This window comes from Pristiophorus japonicus, chromosome 13 (genome assembly GCF_044704955.1).
Source record: "Pristiophorus japonicus isolate sPriJap1 chromosome 13, sPriJap1.hap1, whole genome shotgun sequence".
In the NCBI taxonomy this organism is placed as follows: domain Eukaryota; kingdom Metazoa; phylum Chordata; class Chondrichthyes; family Pristiophoridae; genus Pristiophorus; species Pristiophorus japonicus.
This window is the reverse complement of record NC_091989.1, coordinates 97,679,968-97,703,366: the sequence shown is the minus strand read 5'-3', so window position 1 is coordinate 97,703,366 and position 23,399 is coordinate 97,679,968. Positions and strand designations below refer to the sequence as shown.

General features: G+C 42.1%; 1 protein-coding gene across 6 annotated transcripts in view; it reads left to right on the top strand.

Moving 5' to 3' along the window:
• The window catches only part of LOC139278711 (anillin-like), a 66,138-nt gene extending 45,203 nt beyond the window's left edge, over positions 1-20,935 (top strand). For 4 of the 6 annotated variants that reach the window (XM_070897776.1, XM_070897780.1, XM_070897775.1 and 1 more), the window contains 11 exons: positions 1,699-1,825; positions 3,333-3,381; positions 3,475-3,528; positions 6,478-6,513; positions 6,816-6,837; positions 7,967-8,076; positions 11,513-11,566; positions 12,360-12,446; positions 12,800-12,907; positions 13,837-14,009; positions 19,177-20,934. In XM_070897776.1, the coding sequence (XP_070753877.1) occupies positions 1,699-1,825; positions 3,333-3,381; positions 3,475-3,528; positions 6,478-6,513; positions 6,816-6,837; positions 7,967-8,076; positions 11,513-11,566; positions 12,360-12,446; positions 12,800-12,907; positions 13,837-14,009; positions 19,177-19,303 (947 nt within the window). In that variant the 3' untranslated portion in view covers positions 19,304-20,934. Of the gene's footprint in view, positions 1-1,698; positions 1,826-3,332; positions 3,382-3,474; positions 3,529-6,477; positions 6,514-6,815; positions 6,838-7,966; positions 8,077-11,512; positions 11,567-12,359; positions 12,447-12,799; positions 12,908-13,836; positions 14,010-19,176 lie in introns of all 6 variants that reach the window. The other 2 variants (XM_070897779.1, XM_070897778.1) reach the window with 2 other exon arrangements.
• The last annotated feature ends 2,464 nt before the right edge of the window (positions 20,936-23,399 follow it).

Below are 23,399 nucleotides of genomic sequence, written 5' to 3'. Positions count from 1 at the left end.
CCACACGAGGCCACAGGGTATTGCAGTAGGGTGTGCTCTTCAGGTTGGAGCCGAGTACAGAGTTATGCTCTGCACTGAGGTTACTGACACTGGGTAACTGAACTTGGAAGAATTCTATTGCCCAGCACTGGTCCCTCACCTTGTTGGGTATTTAATTTTTTTTTGAGAATGAGCAGATTGGGCCTATACTCATTGGAGTTTAGAAGAATGAGGTGTGATCTTATCGAAGCATATACAATTCTGAAGGTGATTGACAAGGTAGATGCAGAGAGGATGGGCCCAAGTTTCCACAAGAAAAAAAACGGGCGCCCCTCCGAGCTGGGCGCCCGTTTTTCGCGCCTAAAAAAAAATCCTCGGTAGTCTGCACCTACTTACAGGTCCTCTGGCCCTTGGCGCAGTCAGCACGAGCTGTGGGGGGGCGGAGCCAGGTCCCGGCGCTGAAGGACCTCTGCACATGCGCGTTAAAGTCGGCACGCAAGTGCAGTAGCTCCAGGTGCCGAACTGTGGGAGGGGCCCAAAGCACGCAGCCCCTAGCCCTGGCTCAATGGCCTCACTGGGGCTCCTCCCACGGCCAGCTCCGACACTCGCGCCCCCCCCCCCCCCCCGACACCCGCTCTCCCCCCCCCCCCGGGCCCAAGACTCGACATTCCCCCCCCCCCCCCCGACTGACCCGACCCGCGCTCCTCTTCCCCGACCCGACGCCCCTCCCTCTCTCCCTCTCAGCGGCACGAACGGCTGCAGAATTCTCCCTGGCTGAAGCACTTTCCCACAGGTAGGAAGATGGTTTATTTAATCTTTTTGTGGCTTTTATAAATGTTTATTCAGGTTGGATTTATTTGTATAATATTTGTAGAAGTATAAATAAGGATTTATTGTCGAATTTAATGAGTTCCCTTCCCCCCCACCTCGTTCTGGACGCCTAATTTGTAACCTGCGCCTGATTTTTTAATGTGTAGAACAGGTTTTTTCAGTTCTACAAAAATCTTCACTGGCTCCATTCTACTTTAGTTTGGAGTACATTTTCACTGTGGGAACTTTCAAATCAGGCGTCAATGGCCGGACACGCCCCCTTTTGAAGAAAAAATACTGTTCTACCTGACTAGAACTGCAGAAAAAAAAATGTGGAGAATTGCGATTTCTAAAATAGTCCGTTCTCCACCAGTTGCTCCTAAAAAATCAGGCACGAGTCATGTGGAAACTTGGGCCCGATGTTTCCCCTCGTGGGGGAAATCTAGAACTGGGGGCATAGTTTCAGAATAAGGGATTGGCCATTTAAAACTGAAACGAGAAGGAATTTCTTCTGAGGGTCATGAATCTTTGGAATTCTCAACCCCAGCTAGCTGTGAGGCTGGGTCAATGAATATATTTAAGGTGGTGATGGACAGATTTTTGAACGATAAGGGAGTCGAGGTTATGAGAAGCAGGTAGGAAAGTGGAGTTGAGGCCAAGATCCGATCAGCCATGATATTGAATGGTGGAGCAAGCTCGAGGGGCCGTATGGCCTACTCCTATTTCTTGTGTTATGTAATGACAGAAGGAGCCTCTTGCAAGCAATATCTGGAATACTCTTGTCAGATTGAGGTGCAGGCACTGGGACATTCAACACCGTTGGATGCAAAACTGGGAAAGTATTGGAGGTGGTTTGGTAGCTCAAATAAAATAGCCTTTTTTTCACTTGACTTTTCTTGTATTCTTAAGGAAAACCCAGTCACTATTTCCTACTGATGATTCGATATGGTCCACATAACATTGTGGCGACTCCACTAGCAACAGCAGAGGATGCACAGCATGGTGATACCATTACTTTCCCAACCATCATCACACTGTGAGTCTCCATCTCTTGTGAGCTGCCTGTGTCTAAGTAAAATTTAAAATACAGGCAACTCTCGATTATCCATACACGCATCCAACGGGAAACCTTTGTAACAGGATTTAAAATTCTGTTGCTAACAAGTGTAAAGACAGCGCCAAATAATTTGGAAAAATCGCCTTCCAAACACTGCTGATTTGTATCTGTTCATTTGCTCGCTCGCACCATAAAAATCACCCTCCTCTGCTGTGTGTGTGTGTGGGGTCTCTCGTGGCTGTGGCTGACATTGAGAACAGGGGCAGTGCCGGCACCGGGTTCCAGACACAACCCCTACATGCATGCTGGTAATGTCCATTTTGTTACTGTTTGTAGCTGATTGTATTGATTCATTAAAGTTTTAACTTATAAATGTAAACTCGTTTTAACTTTAAAATGTAGACTCACCCTCATGAAAAAATCGTTTACCCAGAATAGTCTAATCCCCAAGGGACCTGGATAATCGAGTTTTGCCTGTGCAGAAATGTAGAGAATCAACATTTTCTTTGATTATTTTAAACTAGCTTTATCATATTTTCAAAAATGTTGGTTCTCCAGGTAAACCCAAATGTTTTTTTAAAGTGTCAATTACTGAGGGCCTGTGTTGAACTATTAAAATAAATGATTCAGCCTTTTAGGTGAAGGAATTTTTGTGATCAAGATGCCAAGTGTGATTTTGTATAATTGCAATTATGCACAGAGGGGGGCCTGTTCCAGTGCTAACTCTTTAACTGGAGCTATCTACTCTCTTCCTTTTTTATATTCCTCCTCCAATAATTATCCAATTTCATTTTAAATGATATTGCCTCTGCCTGAATTGCTGCTTCTAGTAAAGAATTCTGTATTTTAAAAATCCTCTAGGAACAAACTTGTTCTGCTTCCCTCTATTTTTCTAGTAATGAGCATATCTCCACTGACTGCTTTTCATTGTCTCTCAACCTTTCTTCATAAACCTCTTTAATTCTCCCCTTAACCTTGTGTGGTGAGGTGGGTGGAAGCTCACATATTTTCAACCCTTGATTTTCATAACTTATTTGTGGTATCATTTTTGCTGTATCCTTTCCATTGCTTTAATACCGTTCCTACAACAGGGTTCCCCAGAACTGCATGCAATCCCTACTGATTTGATATGGTCCATATAACATTGTGGCAGCAATGTCTTCTATAAATTTAAATCACTTCCTTATTTTTATAATATCGCTGGTATAAAACCCAGAATCTCATTTTCCTTTCCTTTTTTTAATATCCTTTTCTACCTACACTTCTATCTTTTTAAGGATCTATGCTAGGAGAGGAGGAAATAAATTCCTTCCCTCTGTTTGAAAATTGATTGCATGACACCAATGAATAGGGATTCTGTGGCACTGGATGCTTGGCCCATCTGATCAGTTTGCTTCTAAACCACAGGCATTAATACACTGGGCAAAATTAAATGATAACCTTTAATCAAAAATATGCAGCTGATCCTAATTTTATACCTTTTCAGGCACGATATTAATTACAAGTTTGAAATTGATGTGGAAGTATACAGCCTGGTAAGCAAACTATCTTCAACTTTTAAACTTATTGCTGCTGTTTCTAAACTGTTGCTATGTTTGCAGCAAATTCAATCTTTTTCTCTCCTGCAGGCTCAGACTCCAAATGTAACTACTTCTGAGAAGCGAAGAGTGTCAAGATCTAAGGTGACTTCTTAATGTGCTTTTAAAACATGTAATCTGATGCTAATCTGGAAACTATGAACTTGATTTGGTTTTCTTTATCATGTTATACACTTGATTCTCTCTCCCAATACCACTGTCTAGAAGTACCAGCTCAAATTTGAGGCTGAGAAGTGCATATTATAATCGAATGACTGTAGCACTCTGTTGCTCCTAAGCACTAAAGAAATCATACTGTCATTTTGTATGGTTGTACTCTTATCTAAAGGTACTTTGCAATTTTTTCCCCCCAGGTTTAAAATGCGCAACCCAAATCTGGAGTCACTTTTAAATTTATAGCTTTCTCTAATGCAGGTTATTGTACAACTTTAAACCACTTTTGGCCAATTTTAAGTTGATATAAGTGGTTGCTCCATGCTGTACAAAAGTGACCTGCTTGTGGATTGTAGAATATTGCCTGCCCAGGAGCTGACTGGGAAATGGCAGCTGTGGAACCATGTGTGCTGCCTGACTCTGGTGCTGTCACCAGGTGACTTGGAGTCTCTGCTAAAAGGCAGTCGTCATTATTCCAGGATTTGATTTTACATCTTTAACGCATTGTTTTTAAAATCTTGCTTTAATGCAGTCTACCTTGCTAGTGACATCATTCTGCCTCCCAAAATCCCAATTTCTCTTAGTGGAGAGTCTGTGGGTCTTGATATTAGGAGAGGGGCATAATTGAGTCTTGACATAATTTGCAGCAGAAATGTATAATCCACATGCGATGATATCAGTTCTGCGGCACATGATGAATTCTTACAAACCTACTGAATCTGTTCATATAGCCTGCATCAGGAGCATACAAAAAGCTCTGGCGCACGCTGAAACCGATGCAGTGAAAAGGTACTGGTACTGACTTTATTCTGCTGGTGCTCATCAGCTATCACTATCTTCCAGTGTATGTACCATCTGAGTATACTGCTCCTCTTAAAAAATTTTTTTAAAGTTACTGCATCTCCAGCCTGCATTCTGCGCTTGGTGTAATTCTGCACAAGAAAGAAAGACTTGGATTTATATAGTGCCTTTTACGACCACCGGATGACCCAAAGCGTTTTACAACCAATTAAGTACTTTTGGAGTGTAGTCACTGTTGTAATGTGGGAAATGTGTCAGCAAGCTCTCATAAACAGCAATGTAGAAATGATCAGATGTTCTTTTTGTTATGTTGATTGAGGGATAAATATCGGCCAGGACGCTGGGGATAACTCCCCTGCTCTCCTTTGAAATAGTGCCATGGGATCTCTCCAGTCCACCTGAGAGCAGACGGGGCCTCTGTGTAATGTCTCATCAGAAAGACTGCACCTTTGACTGTTCTGGAGTGTCTACCTAGATTTTTTTTTTGTTTGTTTTTTCCCGCTCCAGTCCCTGGAGTGGGACTTGAAACTACAACCTCGCTTCTGACTCAGGCGAGAGTGATACCAACTGAGCCGCAGCTGACACTGTTTAAAAATAAGTTCTAAAATTTTAAGTTCTTTAATGGAGAAGGTAAAATACCACAACACTTAATGGTTACGCTCCTCACAACACTGCAAGCTAAGCTGTCTGAGTATAAAGACAGTACCAGAGTCTGAACTGTTCAGCCCTCTGAGTTATCGGTGTAGGGTGCTAATACCATTTTTAACCCAGGCAATCTGTTCATCATTCATTTCCTCCTCTTTCCCACTAGGAAGGCAGTTTATTGATGAACTGTTTACAATAGTGGTAATCAAAATGGCAGTTAGCAGGCTTATAATTACAATGCAGGTTGAGCTTTCAAAATCCGGAATTCCAAAATTTGGAATCCGTGGCGGGGTCATCTGGAAACCGGAAAATGTTCCAAAATCCGAACTCCCTACCCCCCCCCCCCCCGCGACTTTGCCTGCTCTGGTTTCTCCCTGCCCCCCCCCCCCACTTCTCTCCCTGGCTTTCCCTCTTTCTCCCCCGCCCCCTTGTCTCAGCTGCCAGACCCCACCTATCTCGCTCGACCCAAGCAAAGACGTTCCAAAATCCAGAAATATCCGGAACGGCCTCGATCCCGAGGTTTCTGGATTTCGGAGGCTCAACCTGTACTACATTAAATCCCTCCATGTTTACATTTCTCTCCCTCTTTAATATTATGAGGCTAAAGTGTCGTGTGTGTGTGTAAATTAAAATCTGTAATTTGATTTATGTACATGTACAATTTACAAATGACTTTCACGTTGCATATTATAAACCATGTAATTGATGCATGACTAACATTCAATTTGAGGCAGAATTCCTTAAATAAAATTATAACCAGTTTACAATTGGAGCTTACTTTAAAAAGTTCAGTAAAGTCCAACCGCGAAAGATCTGGCAAAATTTAAAATGCAATAACTTGATACTGACATTCTTGCTTTCATTGACACCTCTAATATTGCCAGGTCTCCTCTCGCTCTCCATCTTAGTACAGTACTCTTTAAAAACTGCAGTTACAGGAAAGTCTTGATTCATAAAGCTACTGGAAAATTCTCACAAAATATTCCAGGAATAACAACTTAAAGCATAATATGCCACAAACTAAAATGTTCTTGGTCTGCAACCTGTTCATGTTGGTTACATAAGATGTCAGTACCCATGTCACTTGCCTGCAAGTCTAACAACTGTGCTGGGTGCACCATATGTAGACTGTAATCATAATTGCCAGAAGCTTTCAACTGTTAATACCAGCAAGTTCCCTTTTAATATGGTACTCCCATTGAGTATGTTGTCAATTTACGTCTTGAAAACATGCCTATGTGCTTCTGGCACTTCAACTCAGTTGAGTGGTGGAACAGAGTCCAGATTAAAATGAACTAAAAAGCAGTGTTTGAATGAAACTATGTAGCTGTGGTAATGGCTAATGCGGATCTGTGCCCTATTTTTTCTTAAATCCTTGCTGCTGATTTGTATGTAAAAAGCAAATTAAGTATAATCTTGTGTACTATTATACAGGTTATTACTCCAAAGAAGCTGCTGACCTCTATTACTGTAAGTACTGTTTTTTTTTAGTGATGGTCTTAAATTCTGACAATACCAGGACTGTGCCCCCTCAAGAATGGAACATCAATTGTTAATACTGCATGTTGGAGTAGGCCAAATCGCAGCACAATATGTAAATGGGGCTAAGATGCCATTATTGCAAGTGCATCTTGATTGAGCTTTGTAAATAATTACACAGCAATGTCGTGAATCTACCTGCGTGGCCTGTTTTTAGAATTGTAGCTCTCCGAATTGTAAGTTACCAGAAGGAAACTGTTCTCATTGTCTTTTTTTTTTCCCCCCCTTTTTAGAAATCAAGCTTGCAATCTCCTGGTGAGTTTATACAAACATTTTTGATTTTCATCAAGAAACCTTTGTAATTAAAAAAAAATTAAGCTGCATAACTTGATATACCAACAGTGGCAATGTGCTGAATCTGACTTTTCCCTACTATTTCTCAGTTGTCATATAGCTACTTGTATCTTTCTCCAGATTGACGTTTTGCTCTGGTCCTTTTTTGATGGTTTTGAGCAGAGACTGTGAACTTGACATAATGAATCTCTAGTTAGCTGCACTAAGCAGGTGCATCATTGTGGCTCCAGTTACAATGTAGTAACTTCAGAGCATGTCATGTATTTAAACTATATTGGAAAAAGTAACCTGGTTAGATTTTTCACTGTTTTCAAACTGCAGACTAGAATAGATATGTCCTCAGCACTAGTAGGAAAAATAATAATGTTAAAACTTATTGGTCTTCTGGCTTGGGAGTGGGTGGTGGGTGGGGGCAGTGGTGGTGGGTGGTGGCAGTTGTGGTGGGTTGATTCCTTAGGCCTTTGTGACTCTCTGGTAACTTGCTTACATGACTTTTTTAATGTATACATGAGCCTGGATGAGGAGTTTCTTGGTTGCCCCCCCCTCTTGGTCTTTGTCGGAGGTCCCAACACAGACCACAGGTTTGGCTTTTTTTTCTTTGAACATTTTCCCTGGTAATTTGGGGATGCTGAAGCAGTTATAGCAAACCCTGGCCTCTTGGCTGTAGTCTGCAAACTTGGCTTTCCTGAGCTGTGTACCTCAGTACTGTACAATGTGGTGAATTTACCTACTAAATCATGTGGAACATAGGAACAGGAGTAGGCCATTCAGCCCCTTGAGGCTGCTCTGCCTTTCTATTAAATCATGGCTGATCTTTATCCAATTACCTGCCTTGATGCTATATCCCTTGCCTAACATTTATCAATCTATTTTGAAATTTCCAATTGATCTGACCTTAACAGCTTTGGGAGCAGCTTGTGGTGGATATAATTCCAGATGTCCATTATCATTTCTATGAAGTGCTTCCTGACGTCATTGAAAGGACTAGCTCTAATTTAAGTCTCTGCCTGGTTATTCTGAGCTCTCCCAACCCTCATTTTGAATAGCTGCTCATGTAATTTTCTTTGTGCTTTTATACTTTGTCTTGCAGCTGCTAGTCCTGATGTTGGCAAATCTGTACGCACCAGTAAGTTTGTGCTGGTTGGATCTCACACAATCACTCTGGCATCTCTGGACAAGGACAAATTTCCACTGGACAAAGTAAGTCTTGGGTTTTTGATCGGCTGATCATTGGCTGCCTAATTGCATTCAGCTTTTGTGATGAGATATGAAGTGGCCAGTTAGCCATGGCCTTTATTGCAAGGGGATGAAATTTTGGAGCAGAGAAGTCCTGTTACAACTGTACAGGGTATTGGTGAGGCCACACCTAGAGTACTGTGTACAGCTTTGGTCTCCATATTTGAGAGAATATACTTGCATTGGAGGCTGTTCAGAGAAGGTTTATTAGGTTCATTCCGGAGATGAGGGGGTTGACTTATGAAGATAGGTTGGGTCTATACTCATTGGAGTTCAGAAGAATGAGAGGTGATCTTATCGAAATATGTAAGATAATGAGGGGGCTCAACAAGATGGACGCAGAGAGGATATTTCCACTTAAGGGGAGACTAAAACTAGGGGGCATAGTCTCAGAATAAGGAGCTGCCCATCTCCTTCTGAGATGAAGAATTTCTTAGAGGGTTGTAAATCTGTGGCATTCTCTGCCTGAGAGCTGTGGAGGCTGGGTCATTGAATATATTTAAGGCAGAGATAAATTTTTGAGCGATAAGGGGTTATGGGGAGTGGGCAGGGAAGTGGAACTGTGTTCGTGATCAGATCAGCCATGATCTTATTAAATGGCAGAGCAGGCTCGAGGGGTCAAATGGCCTACTCCTGCTCTTACTACTTGTGTTCTTGTGTCTTCAGCTCCCACTGCGACTGAATTCTTATCCCTTAATTGGTCTGATGTCCTTGAAGTAAGTTTGCCAGATTGAGCTGCGCTGATTTATTATGCAGAAGATGAGACACGGATCAGTTCAATATACTTGCAGCTCCTTCCTGAGCTCCAGCAACCTTGCTGTCTGTAGGTTGGATTGACTTGGCTTCTTGGGGGAAGTGACTAGCAAAATCTCTCTCGTCCATTTGTAATTTCAGTTGGATTATAAATCTGTTGGATAACCAGTGCTAGCTTCCCATGGGAAATGTTTGAAGGTAACTGGCATCTGTGAAACTACCTGCAGGGAGTGCCTTTGCAAAGGGAGCTTATATTAGCACTGATGACATCTACAGCTGATTCTTTGTTTGCATAGGTTGCCTGTTCACAAGAAAGCTATACATATGAGGCACAATGTCAGCTGTGGCTCAGTAGGTAGATCACTTGCCTCTGAGTCAGAAGGTTGTGGGTTCAAGTCCCACTCCAGGAACTTGAGCATGTAAATCTAGGCTGACACTCCAGTGCTGCACTGTTGGAGGTGCCGTCTTTCGGATGAGACAGTAAACCGATGCCCTATCTGCTCAAGTGGATGTAAAAGATCTCATGGCACTATTTCGAAGAAGAGCAGGGGAGTTATCCCCAGTGTCCTGGCCAATATTTATCCCTCCATCAACATAACATTAAGAAAAACATTATCTGTTTGTGGGAGCGAGCTTGTGCGCAAATTGGCTACTGCATTTTCCACATTACAACAGTGACTGCACTCCAAAAAGTACTTAATTGGCTGTAAAGCACTTGTGGTCCAGTGGTCATAAAAGGCGCTATATAAATCCGGTCTTGCTTTCTTGTATTTAATCAGTTTTATATATTCATACAGCAGAGTTGTAGAACATTTTACAGGCCCTTCTAAGATTATTCCCTGAATACAATCTGATATCTAAGCCAGCCTTGCCCTGTTTGTATGGCATGTGCAGTTTTTGATGCATGGCAAATTCTCAATGTACCTATTCATCTTTAAGAAAATGTGAGCTCCTTGACCAACTTTGCTCAAATATAAATAACGGTGTCTGACTGGAGTATCACTTGGTCTTGGCTTTTAAGCAGTCAAGGAGTACTCTGCCCTGCTTTTCATCTATTTGAATGAGAAGGGTGAGGTTTAATTTGTTAGCTGTCTTTTGGGTTTGACAAATGGAGCACATGGTGGTTTCAATTGAAGGAAAGGAATGTTCTGGTCCAGACACATGCATGTTGAAGACTTGTGCTTTGGACCATTCTGGCTTTCTGATTGGACAAGAGTCAAGTTGATCTGGATGAAGTGAGGGAGTTGACCATGGGACAATTAATTTGCACAATTGTAATTTTAATTGATCCCTTGAAGATCTAAGTACATGACTCTTGATACCTAACTTAAATTGATTGACTTCCATGCGATGGACTTCGCTGGCCATTTTGTTTCACTAAGATTTTATGGTGCAACTCTAATAGTCTTATAACTTTGTGAACTTTGAGCAGCAAAGCTGCTTAATGTATGGATTGTGGAGAGCAAGGAAATGCAAATCTTTAGATGCACAGTGCTTCTTCTTGTGGTGGTGGTGGTGAGGGGAGGGGGGGTGGTGAAGGAGAGGAGAATGATCTATTTAGCGTATCTAAGAAAAGCAGGGGGTAGGGAAAAGTGTTAATGCACGAAGTCCTGAGAACTGGCAATTAATCTAAAGTGAATGGCATGCATGCTAGTGCCACCCTGTGCACCACTGCACCAACTGCAACTTGCCTCTTGAGTGTACAGGCAACAGCATTGAACCTAGTGGTTCTGATTTTACTGTGGGCATTTTCATTTTCTCATTCTTTGTGTATCCAATAGGCTTTGATAGTATTGTGGTTTCGTAATATAGCATTTTGCTACAGGTTTTCCCAAAGTGGGTGTAGTGACTGAACACCATCAATTATTCAAGATTTTTTTTTAAAAACTGTGATCTTGGCTTCCTAAGTGAGTTGCTTGACTGGTTAAAACCATGGTCGATTTTGGACTGTTGATCAAATGAAGCAGTGGATTCTTGGCATTGCCCTGAGTTTGTTCTTGAATTGCAGGTAGGGTGCCTAAACTAATACTTTTTGACTTTATAAGGGGTCTAACGATAGACATTTTCCTCTTGAAATGAGTAGGATATCTTTTGACAAAATCTGAACGTTTCAGTGAGGTTTGTTTGGCATGCTACACGTGTGTACAGGAGATCCTGCTGAACAGGATAAGTAGTTTTGTTCATGGTGTAAAATTGGACTTGAAAATCTCTAAACAAAATAAAAGTAAATTTAAACATTGCTCAGGCATCTTGTACTACGCTATGCAGGACAGCCACATCAATGTAAGCACCAAATTAAAATTTGAAACTAATCTCGAAGCAATATGTGTTGAGCACAAACGAGACGAAATAAAATTCCTCGCCTTTTTAAAGATTCAGTCCTACAGGTGGTTTTTGCTCTTCATGGAAACGGCCATTTTGAGCTGCCCCTCTCCACAGGTGGCTGCTACTCACCACCTGGGAGCATGGGCGAGTAGCTTTGTAAGAAATCCCCACTGCTCAGCCTGATCATTCACAAGATCTGAACTGCTGGCCAGCCAGTAAGTTTCCCAGCCCCCCCATTGCCATCCAGTGACTACTCCTTTTTCAATAAATACTTGTAAGTTGTAAATATCAACTGACTTTTTACTTGTTCTCTTTACTGTAGATGAAATTTGATGGAAAAGTCAGGCAACTACTTGGAGATGAGTTTCAGGACAAGGTTGCTATAGTTACCTAATGTTATGCACCTAATTAGATTTTCCTGTATCAGAGCTTCAGTTTGGGACTAGAAAATGATCTACTTCTGGCTTGCCCACAATAGATGAAACAAATGTCTAATATCAAGTCACTTTTAACTCAATACACTTCCATATAATGGGATCTACATTAATGTGTATTGAAGAGCTTTGTTGCTTCAGGGTCTGGTTCAGTCAAGTATTGTGGCTGTTAAACCAGTTGAATGTTTGCCGAACATTGTTGTGCTACATATTGCACACTACAGTAAATTGCGATTGTGTGGATGTTTGATTAGTGGTGTGTGGAAATATATAATGTATTCCACAAATGTGTTCTCTAGTCCAAACTACAGCTTCGTACAGCGTGGTAGTAGCTGATGCATATGGCTGGAATTTCCCTCATTTCTGACTTGCTTCCTTTGCATGGTTGTTTTCAATAAGTGCTTAACATTATAACAAGCCTGCAGTGTGAAGTTGCACAGCAGCTGAGCTATAGCTTTCTTCCCTGTTGCAGTAGCTGCACATCTGAAATTGTCAATTGGCATTATCAAATTCTTGGTCCTTGTAATGAGTATAAGCTTTACAAATTCAATGTTAAGCATTATTCATACAAGTACATGCTCAGCATTTGTGCCTGTTGCTTCTGCTCTGTTTCGAGAACAATTTTCTATTATTGATCTGGATTTTAATATCTGGATATTATACTGTGTGAATCCTGTATTAAAGAAATAATTGGCTTGAAGTGTTACTAATGCATTTCTTTTTAACCAAATGCAGGTTCCTTTCCTGTCTCCTCTCGAAGGTGCCATCTATTTGAAACTCCAGTGTCTTTTTCATTCCACAGTTGAACATTCAGGATTCTTGGTAATTGTACTGATTCTTTTTTTGATTCCAACTAATCTTTTTTGGGGGGTGGAGGAGGAAAGGGGACAAATGTGACTTTTTTTTTTCCTCAATTTGCCACTTTGAAGCATGCACCAAACATCCTTTTAAAGGATGGAATGCAGGGATGCAAAAGCAAAGCTGTGGTCGTTTCCCTCTATACTGTAGACTGTCACTGGTGCACTCGACTTGCATTGTTAAGTTATGTTTGTTGATCAAGTGGTTTTTGTACTAACGCATGGCAATTTAAAATGTATTTAAGAACATGTCTGACTTCAGAACTCTGGCAAGGTAAGAATAGTGTTGTGTTCTTATGTCTGTTTTGGTTTTTACAGACGATATTTGAGGATGTGAGTGGGTTTGGTGCATGGCATCGTCGCTGGTTTGTGCTGTCTGGAAACACACTTTCCTATTGGACCTATCCCGATGAAAAGAAACACAAGGTGAAATAACTATCTACTACATTACAGACTTGTTCTAGTCTTTATCTAAACTACTTGAATATTTGCCAAATGTTAATGCTGCAAAACTTTGGGACCAATTGCAAGTTTTAAAAAGTTATTCTGGTATATAGCTGCTGCAAGCCAATTTTTATTAGTGTGCAGGTCCTGATTTATCCATACTGCTCCTGTTTTATAAAACCAGTTTTTTTTTTTTACAGGAGTGTGTTACCATAACACTTGCAGGCAAAATTAAATTGTGCGTAGCTAAGTTTCTAACTTGAATTTTCCCCATGACTGCTGAAGTGTGGTTTCAAAGGTGCTAGCCCAACCCCACTGATAACTAGCCTAACTGGAAATCCTTCGCATGCCATCCTGGACAGTCATCAGACCATGCAACCATGGAGGCCATTGCAGTAATGCATGATCCTGTCCCAACATCTGCATATCCAAGAGCAATTGGGCAGTGATCCAGATGATTTTGTTCTCCAGTCCAGGGACCGAGAGGCTAATTATAGCTTTTCTGTTCTGGCTGAGAACAACTAACACTACATATTTCGATGGATTAAATTTGGGATCTTCCACATCTGTATAGGTCAGTACACACCATGCAGTACATTTAGAAGTTGAATAAATCTGTAATACAAAATAAAGTCCTGGTGTGTGGAAAGGCATTAATGCACCTTGAGAAGTGATAATGGTTCACGGTTTGCTTTTGCGCTGGGACTGCCTCTAAACCTCAATGAGTTACTGCTTTGTAATACAATGTAGATTATTTATCTTTATCGATTTGTGTCCCAGCTCAAATGTCACTATAAAAGTTTAAAATGTTCAATATAATTTGGTTCTTTTTTGAAATGCTAGTTGTGTATGTGGGTTGTATGATTTTTAGAAACGTGTATTCAGGCACTGACGCACTTCATTTTGCCCAGAAACCTATTGGATGTATTAACTTGGCCAACTGCACCAAGGATGAGATTGGACCTGCCAGCCGTGAGTTCTGTTCCCGACCCAAAACATTTGAGCTGATTACAGTGCGGCCAGAGTGCAAAGATGATCGTGAAACTCTCATCGTTCAGTGTAGAAACAAACTCTGCTTTACCAAGTATGTCTTTAGTCTCTGGTGCTTTTTAAGATGTGTGAAAATGTAAATTATGTTTAATTACTTTAAGGTGAGCTTATAAGTGTTGTGCGTTTCTCTTTCTCCCTCCTTCACCAAAAATCTGACGTGTTCAACTACCTGTCGTTAAACTGGTCTGGTAAATTTGGAGCCAAGTAATACTGTTGACCAGGTTGACTTCCCTTCCAACTTTTTAAACTCTCCATTGTTGATTCCCAATCGACTCTATAAATGGTCCAGTGATTCATTAGGCCTCTTCCATTGGTATCTGATTCTGAACTTCAACTCCATTTGTGTTTTTCAGTTATTGGAAGAAAGTAAAGACTTGTATTGCTGACACCTTGTGTCTTCAGCACATCTGTGAATTACTTTTGTTGGAGATGGTCTGCTTAGCTCAGACGCTAGAACCTACTCTTGCCTCTTAAGACCAAGGATGTGGTTTCAAACTTCACTCCAAGACTTGAGTGTATAATCTAGGTTGGCACAGTGCAGTACAGAGGCAGTGCTGCATTGTCAAGATATTTCAGGTTTCAGATGAGATGTTAAACCAAGGCCCCATCTATCTGCTCAGGTGGATGTAAAAGACCTAATGGTACTATTTGCTGAAGAATAATGAGTTCCTAGGGTGTCCCAGGAAAACATTCATCCCTCCACCTATGCCTCCGTAAATACAAATTATTTGATCATTTCGCTAATTTTTTTTTGTGGGATCATGCTGTGCATAAAATTGCCTGCTGCATTTACCCGCAAAACACGTGACAAGATTTCAAAGGTGATTTATTGGGTCCAAGTTTCCAGATGATTTGCGCCTGATTTTTAGGAGCAACTGGTGGAGAACGGACTATCTTAGAAATCGCAATTCTCCACTTTTTTTTTTCTGCAGTTCTAGTGAGGTAGAACAGTTCTACTTTAGAACAGAATTTTTTCTTCAAAAGGGGGCGTGTCCGGCCACTGACGCCTGATTTCAAAGTTTCCACAGTGAAAACGTACTCCAAACTAAAGTAGAATGGAGCAAGTGAAGATTTTTGTAGAACTGAAAAAACCTGTTCTACACATTAAAAAATCAGGCGCAGGTTACAAATTAGGCGTCCAGAACGAGGTGTGGGGGGGGGGGGGGGGAAGGGAACTCATTAAATTCTACAATCAATCCTTATTTATACTTCTACAAATATTATACAAATAAATCCAACCTGAATAAACATTTATAAGCAAAGATTAAATAAACCATCTTCCTTCCTGTGTGAAAGTGCTTCAGCCATCGTTCGAAGGAAACCGCCGTTTGTTGCCGCGCAGGGGAGGGAGGGGAAGGAGACAGCGGCTTGTTGCCGCGCAGGGAGGGGAGGGAGGGGAAGGAGACAGCGGCTTGTTGCCGCGCAGGGAGGGGAGGGAGGGGAAGGAGACAGCGGCTTGTTGCTGCGCAGGGAGGGGAGGGAGGGGAAGGAGACAGCGGCTTGTTGCCGCGCAGGGAGGGGAGGGAGGGGAAGGAGACAGCGGCTTGTTGCCGCGCAGGGAGGGGAAGGAGACAGCGGCTTGTTGCCGCGCAGGGAGGGGAGGGAGGGGAAGGAGACAGCGGCTTGTTGCCGCGCAGGGAGGGGAGGGAGGGGAAGGAGACAGCGGCTTGTTGCTGCGCAGGGAGGGGAGGGAGGGGAAGGAGACAGCAGCTTGTTGCTGCGCAGGGGAGGGAGGGGAAGGAGACAGCGGCTTATTGCCGTGGAGGGAGGGGAAGGAGACAGCGGCTTGTTGCCGCGCAGGGGAGGAAGGGGAAGGAGAAGGAGACAGCGGCTTGTTGCCGCGCAGGGAGGGGAGGGAGGGGAAGGAGACAGCAGCTTGTTGCTGCGCAGGGAGGGGAGGGAGGGGAAGGAGACAGCGGCTTGTTGCTGCGCAGGGGAGGGAGGGGAAGGAGACAGCGGCTTGTTGCCGCGCAGGGGAGGGAGGGGAAGGAGAAGGAGACAGCGGCTTGTTGCCGCGGAGGGGAGGGAGGGGAAGGAAAGGAGACAGTGAGAAGGGAAGCCTCAGTGCTGATGGCAATGTGGTTTTATTAAAAAATGTTCAAAAATTAAACGGCTACAAAGAACTACAAAAATGGCCGAGTGCCAATGTTTTTTTTCACACTGAGCATGCGCGAACGCTCCAACGCGCACGCGCAGCGTTGCCGGCAGGAAAAAAACTAATTTAAATAGCACCCGCCCCCTCCCACTTACAAAGTCGGCGCGAGTGTAGGCTCCGCCCCCCTGGGCGCCGCGCCAAACAGACAAGGAGCTGCAGAGCGCTCGAGAATAGCGTGTTTTTTTTCTGGCGCCGTTTTAGGCGCGAAAAACGGGCGCCCAGCTCGGAGGGGCGCCTGTTTTTTATCCTGTGGAAACTTGGGCCCATTAGCTGTGAAGTGCTTTGGGACATCTGTGTAAGTTGCTATATAAACCCAAGTTACTTTTATTAAAAAAAAATTAATGCAGTAGTCATTTCTAACGAAAGAACCTAAAACATTAACTCTCCACAGATGCAGCCTGACCTGTGTTTCTGGCATTTTCTGTTTTTATTTCAAATTTCCAGCATCTGCAGTATTTTGTTTTTGTTTCAGTATTTTGTACACTAGTCATTCAACTTGTTGGATCTTGGTGAATCTATTTTTTAAATGGCTTGTGGGGGGGCCAAGATCTTAAAATTCCCTGAACAGTCCCATCAGATTTTTACCATCCATTTTGAATGACTGAAACAGACAGAAGGAACCTCGGTAATGCACTGAGTGCAAGCCTTCATTGTGCTTAAGTGTTAGATTAGGGTTTCTATACACAACCTTTAGATCCAATATTACTACAAACTGAGTCAAGCTGATTATGTTACTATTACCTTTTCTTAATCTTATACATAGTCTGCATGTATTTAAAATTGTGGATTTTAAATAAAAACCTAAAACAGAGGCCATAAAGCAAACTGGGCACTAGAGTTGATTTTTTTTTTTTAAAAGAGGGATGGAATTGAAAAGTAGTGAAGTTATGCTAAACTTTTATCGAACCTTGGTTAGACCACACTTGGAGTACTGCGTACAGTTCTGGTCACCATATTATAAAAAGGATGTAGAGGCACTGGGGAAGGTGCAGAGAAGATATACAGGATGATACCAGAATTGAGGGTATACCCATCAGGAAATGATAAACAGGCTGGGTCTCTTTTCGCTTGGAAAAAAGAATGCTGAGGTGTAACCTAATTGAGGTCTTTAAAATTCTGAAAGGTTTTGATGGAGTACATACAGAATGTTTCCACTTGTGGGGAAGAGCATAACTAGAGACCATCAATATAAGATAATCACCAAGAAATCAAATGGGGAATTTAGGAGGTACTTCTTTACCCAGAGTGGTGAGATTGTGGAACTCGCTAACACAGTAGTTGAATCAAATAGTATAGATGCATTTAAGGGGAGGCTAGAAAAGCATGAGGGAGAAGGGAATAGGGGTTATGCTGATGGATGAAGAAAGACAGGAGGAGACTCAAGTGGAGCATAAACGCTGGCATGGACTGGTTGGACCGAATGGCCTGTTTCTGTGCTGTATATCCTATGTAAAACATGCATCAGGATATTTAATCAAATGTATGTTGGAGAGATTAGAGAAGCTGGGATTGTTCTCCTTGAAGCAGAGAAGGTTAAGGAGACATTTAATAGAGGTGTTCAAAATTGGGAGGTTTTGATAGTTAATGAGGCAAAACAGTTTCCACTGGCAGGTGGGTCAGTAACCAGAGGGTGCAAATTTAAGATAATTGGCAAAAGAACCAGATGAGATGTTTTTATGCAGTGAGTTATGATTTGGAATGCACTGCCTGAAGGGGTTGTGGAAGCTGATTCAGTATCAATTTTCAAGGGAATTGGATAAATACTTGAAGGAAAATTTGCAGAGCTATGGTGAAAGAGCAGGTGAGTGGGACTAATTGGATAGTTCCTTCAAAGAGCTGGAACAGAAACTGCTGAATGGTCTCCTGTGCGGTGTGATTCTATGAAATCAATTTTGTGCGTATTGTGCTGGCTTACAGCAATAGTTTTCTCTTCCCTTCATATCCAAGCATGCTCTTGTCCAGGAATACAAAGTATTTCAGACATGAGTCAAACCTTCCTTTCCTTTCATTGGTTTGATGTAGCAGCCGCAACAAAAGCTTTCATGAAACCGCTATTTCCCCACAGACCTTCACCTGTTGTGACTGAAATGGGTACATCGAAAGGTTCAGAGTAGCACACATGCAACATTTTAATTCAAATTATGAGCACCTACAAAGTGAGTGGATATTGTAAGAAATAAAGGACTTGTTTGATTTTTCTGATGAATTAAATTCCAATGGCTGGCCAAGTTTTGACACCTGTTGCTGTACCATTTTAAAGGGTGCAGTATTTCAACTCTAGTTTATGGGTTCCCTTGATGCAGACAGTCCTTTTGACTAGAAACTTAACTGCACCAGCCACAAGAGCAGGCCAGAGGCTGGGTATTCTGTGGCAAGTGACTCACCACCTGACACCCCACAGCCTTTCCACCATCTGCAAGTCAGGATTGTGATGGCATACACTCCACTTGCCTGGATGAATGCAGCTCCAACAACACACTAAGCTTGACACCATCCAGGACAAAGCAGCCCACTTGATTGGCACCCCATCCACCATGCTAAACATTCACTCACTCCACCTGCACACCATGGCTGCAGTATGTACCATCTACACTATGCACTGCAGCAACTCGTCAAGACTTCTTCAGCAGCACCTCCCAAACCTGTGACCTCTACCACCTAGAAGGGCAGCGGGTGCATAGGAACACCAACCCCTTCAAGTTCCCCTCCAAGTCACACATCATCCTGACTTGGAAATATATCACTGTTCCTTCATCATCACTGGGTCAAAATCCTGGAAAACTCTCCCTGCACCGAGTACCTTTACCACAAGGACTGCAACGGTTCATCTTTTCAAGGGCAATTAGGGATGGGCAATAAATGCTGGCATTGAATGAATTATTTTTTTTTTAAATAAGATCTATATTGGGGCATGAGCCTCAGGTACTTGTATGAACAATTGAATAGTTTTATCATCGATAGAATTTCAAATTAAGAATTTTAAGTTTTTGGTATAGATGGAGCAGCAATGCAAGTATTAACTGGGTACTTCTGAATTCTTTTGCAGGAACTGGCTGTCAGCTGACACGAAAGAAGAGAGAAATCTGTGGATGGAGAAACTTAATCAGGTTCTGATCAACCTTGGGACGTGGCAACTGACACGACACTCCTCAGTGACCAAGGATGGAATCTGAAGCTGGCTTTGTGGTTGTTCATCCCGAGAACAGCTACTCGCCACAAGGGAGAAGTTTGATATTTAAGTGCCTTGCAAGTAGTTGCCTATATACATAACCACTTGGAATTATTTAATTGCTGCTTTTTCTTTTTTTTTAAAAAAAAGCATTGCTAACCAAGATTAATCTGAAGAATAATGTAGAGGGATCAAATGTATTTTTTGAACTTAATTCTTTCCCTTCTCATTCATTCCTCCCCTCCTGAAAGTGTTGACCTGCTGGAATTTAAGGTGACACTTTCTGCTTGGTGTACAGTGACGCCCCAGCCAGTGATATTTTGTTTATATATAATGGAAAGTTGTATGCAGTCTCCCAACATGTTCCTGGGAGTGCCAGTGGAAACTCTCCCTGAATGTTGGCAGCACTCTGGCACCTCGCACAATTAGCTGTTCTTCATGTGAAATTCCAGACATTGTGTTAACAAGCCCTGTGATTGGTGCCATAGCTGCACCCGATTGTCCCCTCCCACACTTCCAGCAGTGACTGCTGTATATTGGTCAGCACTGGGAGCCTTGTTTCATCTGTTCTTGCCAAAATCCACTAACGCCAATTGGGGATCCATCCTAGGACCACCTTGGTATTTACAACGGATGACTTGTTTACTAAAAATGATGGGGCAGGGATGAGGAGGAAGTTTTCATTTGTCTTTATGCTGGAGAGATTGATCGTCTTGGGACTGATCTAGTCACTTTTCATTTGACCAACTTCTGAGGCTACAGCTTGCAATTTGAGCTGGTACTTGTGTTGGCATTTGTTGTAAGTTGCCAAAAAGTGTCCTTGCTCCATTGCTGCTCTTGTTTCAATTGACTGGGAGAAGGAAAGGAGAAAATAGTTCAAAATGTTGATATAACTGCCCTTTACTAAGGCCAGATATTTTCTGCACTTTTATTGATGCAAAATTACAAAGGACTAATTTTGCATATAATTGAATATACTACAATAAATATTTGTTGTCCTTGTGTAATGTGTTCCGGTGATCTTTTATCCTGTCACTACAACTTGCATCATTTTAAACTGTCCTGATGTTTAACTGTCCTGTTGTATTCTACTTGATGTAAAACTAGTGTAATTCTGGTAATTTGTTTGAAGAATAAATATTTCAATAATTCTGCTGTGTGCTTGCTCCCCATTTAAAGCAGTTTCAATTTCCGCTTTGGGCAAGGTTTTGTAGCTTCTGAAAAATGCATTGTATTTACTTCTTGGCCTTGCAGTCTCTAGTTTTGGGCATGAACATCAGTTCAGGGAGCCTGCAATACCTGGTGGTGCTGCTAACTCATGTTTTTTCAGACTGGTTCATGCAGATTTAAAAACCCTACAATATAGCTGGAATTAGTTGTAACACACCTGCCATTTGGACAATCTTCAGTGGAACAAATTACATTTGACCAAACAAGTCTCATACTTGCAATTTATATTTGCACTTCACAATAAAATTCCTTTTGCGTGCAGTGATTGTTACTTGGGCAAACGCTGTAGCCAATCTACACCAGTAACTTCTCTCAATCAGCAATTGGATGAATGTCATGTTTTTGTTATTGGTTGAGGGAGATAACTTGAACAGATCCTTGCCCACAATGTATAGCATGCCTTTTGGTTAGTTGACCACTTGGTACCAAGAAGCTCTGGCCGAAAACAAGAGGGGGTCTTTTATTTAAATATTTATTAGCATTAGAGTTAATTGCATTAAGCTGAACATGTGCAATTTACAGATTCTCAAAAAAATATATAACTGAGGCCATTTGGCCCAACTGGTCTGCTCCACACAGGCCTCCTCCCAGTCTTCTAATGCTATTGGCATAACCTTCTATTCATTTCTCCCTTGTTTATCTAGCTTCCCCTTAAATGTACATATGTATTAGCCTCATTCTAAGCACTGAGTAAAGTTTTTCCTGAATTCCTATTGGATTTATTGGTTATATTTATCATATTCCCATGTTTTGTTCCCCATATAAAACCGGTGTTCAGGGTTGTTAGGTTATTTACTGAAAGCAGTGATGATTTAAAGCTGCACTGACTGTTTTGGATTTATAGTTATTTAGTCTATCCTGGGGGGAAGGTTGCTGTCTCATGGTGCCACTTGGGTTACATTTTGTGCCAAGGGTTTTTGATCGCTGCTTTTTATGGTGCCTTTTAAACTGATTGCATGGGTTTTCTTATAGGAATCCCTCTGGAGGATGAACAAAGAGCTGTACATGAGGTTGCACTAGAGGTAGTCTTACTGCACCCAATTTCTCTTCCAACTTGTACCTGTTGGCACTGGTGCATTTGCTTAGATTTCCCAGAGGAACTGCACCACCTTGGTTGTGCTTTGAGAGCTTATGACTAGGTTGCATTGCATGCTGCAAACGGACATCCAGGCAAACTCCAACAGTCACTACGGCCCTCAATTTGATTCCTTGGTGCCACAGGGATGTTAATCATATATTTGTATGTACAGTGTATATGTATTCTGGAACGTAGCCTGTCTCCGTCCCTGCCTCCGTCCCTGCCTCTTTGCAACATTGCCTGTCTCCACCCTCCCTTAACTTATCTGCTGCTGAAACCCTCATCCATACCGTTGTTACTTATATACTTGACTATTCCAACACACTCCCGGCTGGCCTCCTGCATTCTACCCTACATAAACTTGGGTCATGTAAAACTCGACTGCCTGTGTCCTAACTCGCTTCAGCCTCATCTCTCCCTCCCTCGAGATAATTCTGCCCTCCTGAGCATCCCTGATAATCACTTAACCATTCAGCTGCCTAGGCCCCAAGCTCTGGAACACTCTCCTTAAACCTCTACCTCCACCTCCAAGATGCTCCTTAAAACATAACTCTGCTGTAATTTCTTGTGTGGCTCAGTGCCAATTTTTGCCTTAGCCCAAGGCACTTCAAGAATGTTGTTTTACTATGTTAAAGGCACTATAAAAATACACGTTTATAAATAGCAGACAACTGATGTACTGTTTGCAAGAGAAAGCCAATTCATTTCATTCCCTATGAAGAGGGAAGTGCATCTTTTGACAGGATTTCTACTAGATCATAGGGTTGTCTGTGCCTTTAACTCCCCCATGAGCCCTGCTCCCATTTCCACTATCTTCATGCATTGCAAGGGCTACTATTTTCTGTAACTTTAGTCAGCATAAAATACTACGTCAATGTTTGGTTTCTCAAGTAGCAGCATAATGCTTTTAAGTGTATGAATGAGTCTGACAGACAAAGGCTGTAACTATTTGTAACACCAAGGGTCGGGTTGGTATGCTTGGAGGGCAAGAGCAGATTTCTGATTGGTGCCCTTGGACAAGATTCACCCAGCAGTTTGTTTGGAATGTGTAATTAGATCCTGCCTGCTCAAGTAATGGAGTACTTTGCAAAATGATGCATTCATTGTGACCGCACCAGAGCTGCTCAATGCAGTGAGGCGCACTTACACTGCTGAGTTCAGATAGGTCAGGGAGAGATTTTAACATGAGAATTTAAAAAAAATCATGCTGGACAATATTCCCCCTAATGCAAAAGCAAAATATTGTAGATGCTGAAAATCTGAAATAAGTGCTGGAAATATTCAGGTCAGGAAACATGTGAAGAGTGAGTTAACATTTCGGGTCGAAGATCTGTTGGCAGATGGGTTGAATGGGACTTGCGGTATGGGAAACATTGGCATAGTGGTAATGTTACTAGATGAGTAATAGAGAGGCCTGGACTGATGATCCAGAGACATGAGTTCAAATCCCACCATGGCAGCTGGGGAATTTAAACTGTTGTTTAAATAAATCTGAAGGACATAGCTGCCAGACGGGGCCTGTAGCAGGTGATGAGAATCAAGATGAGGGGAAAAACCTACGTGACCTCATCCTTACCAATCTGTCCATGACAATTGGTAGCAGTGACCACTATACAGTCATTATGGAGACAAAATCCTGTCTTCACATTAAAAACACCCTCCATTGTGTTGCATAGCACTACCACTGTGCTAAATGGAATTCAGAATAGATCTAGCAGCTCAACTGGGAATCTGGTGCTGTGAGCCATCAAGCAGCAGAATTTTATTCTACCATAATCTATAACCACATGGC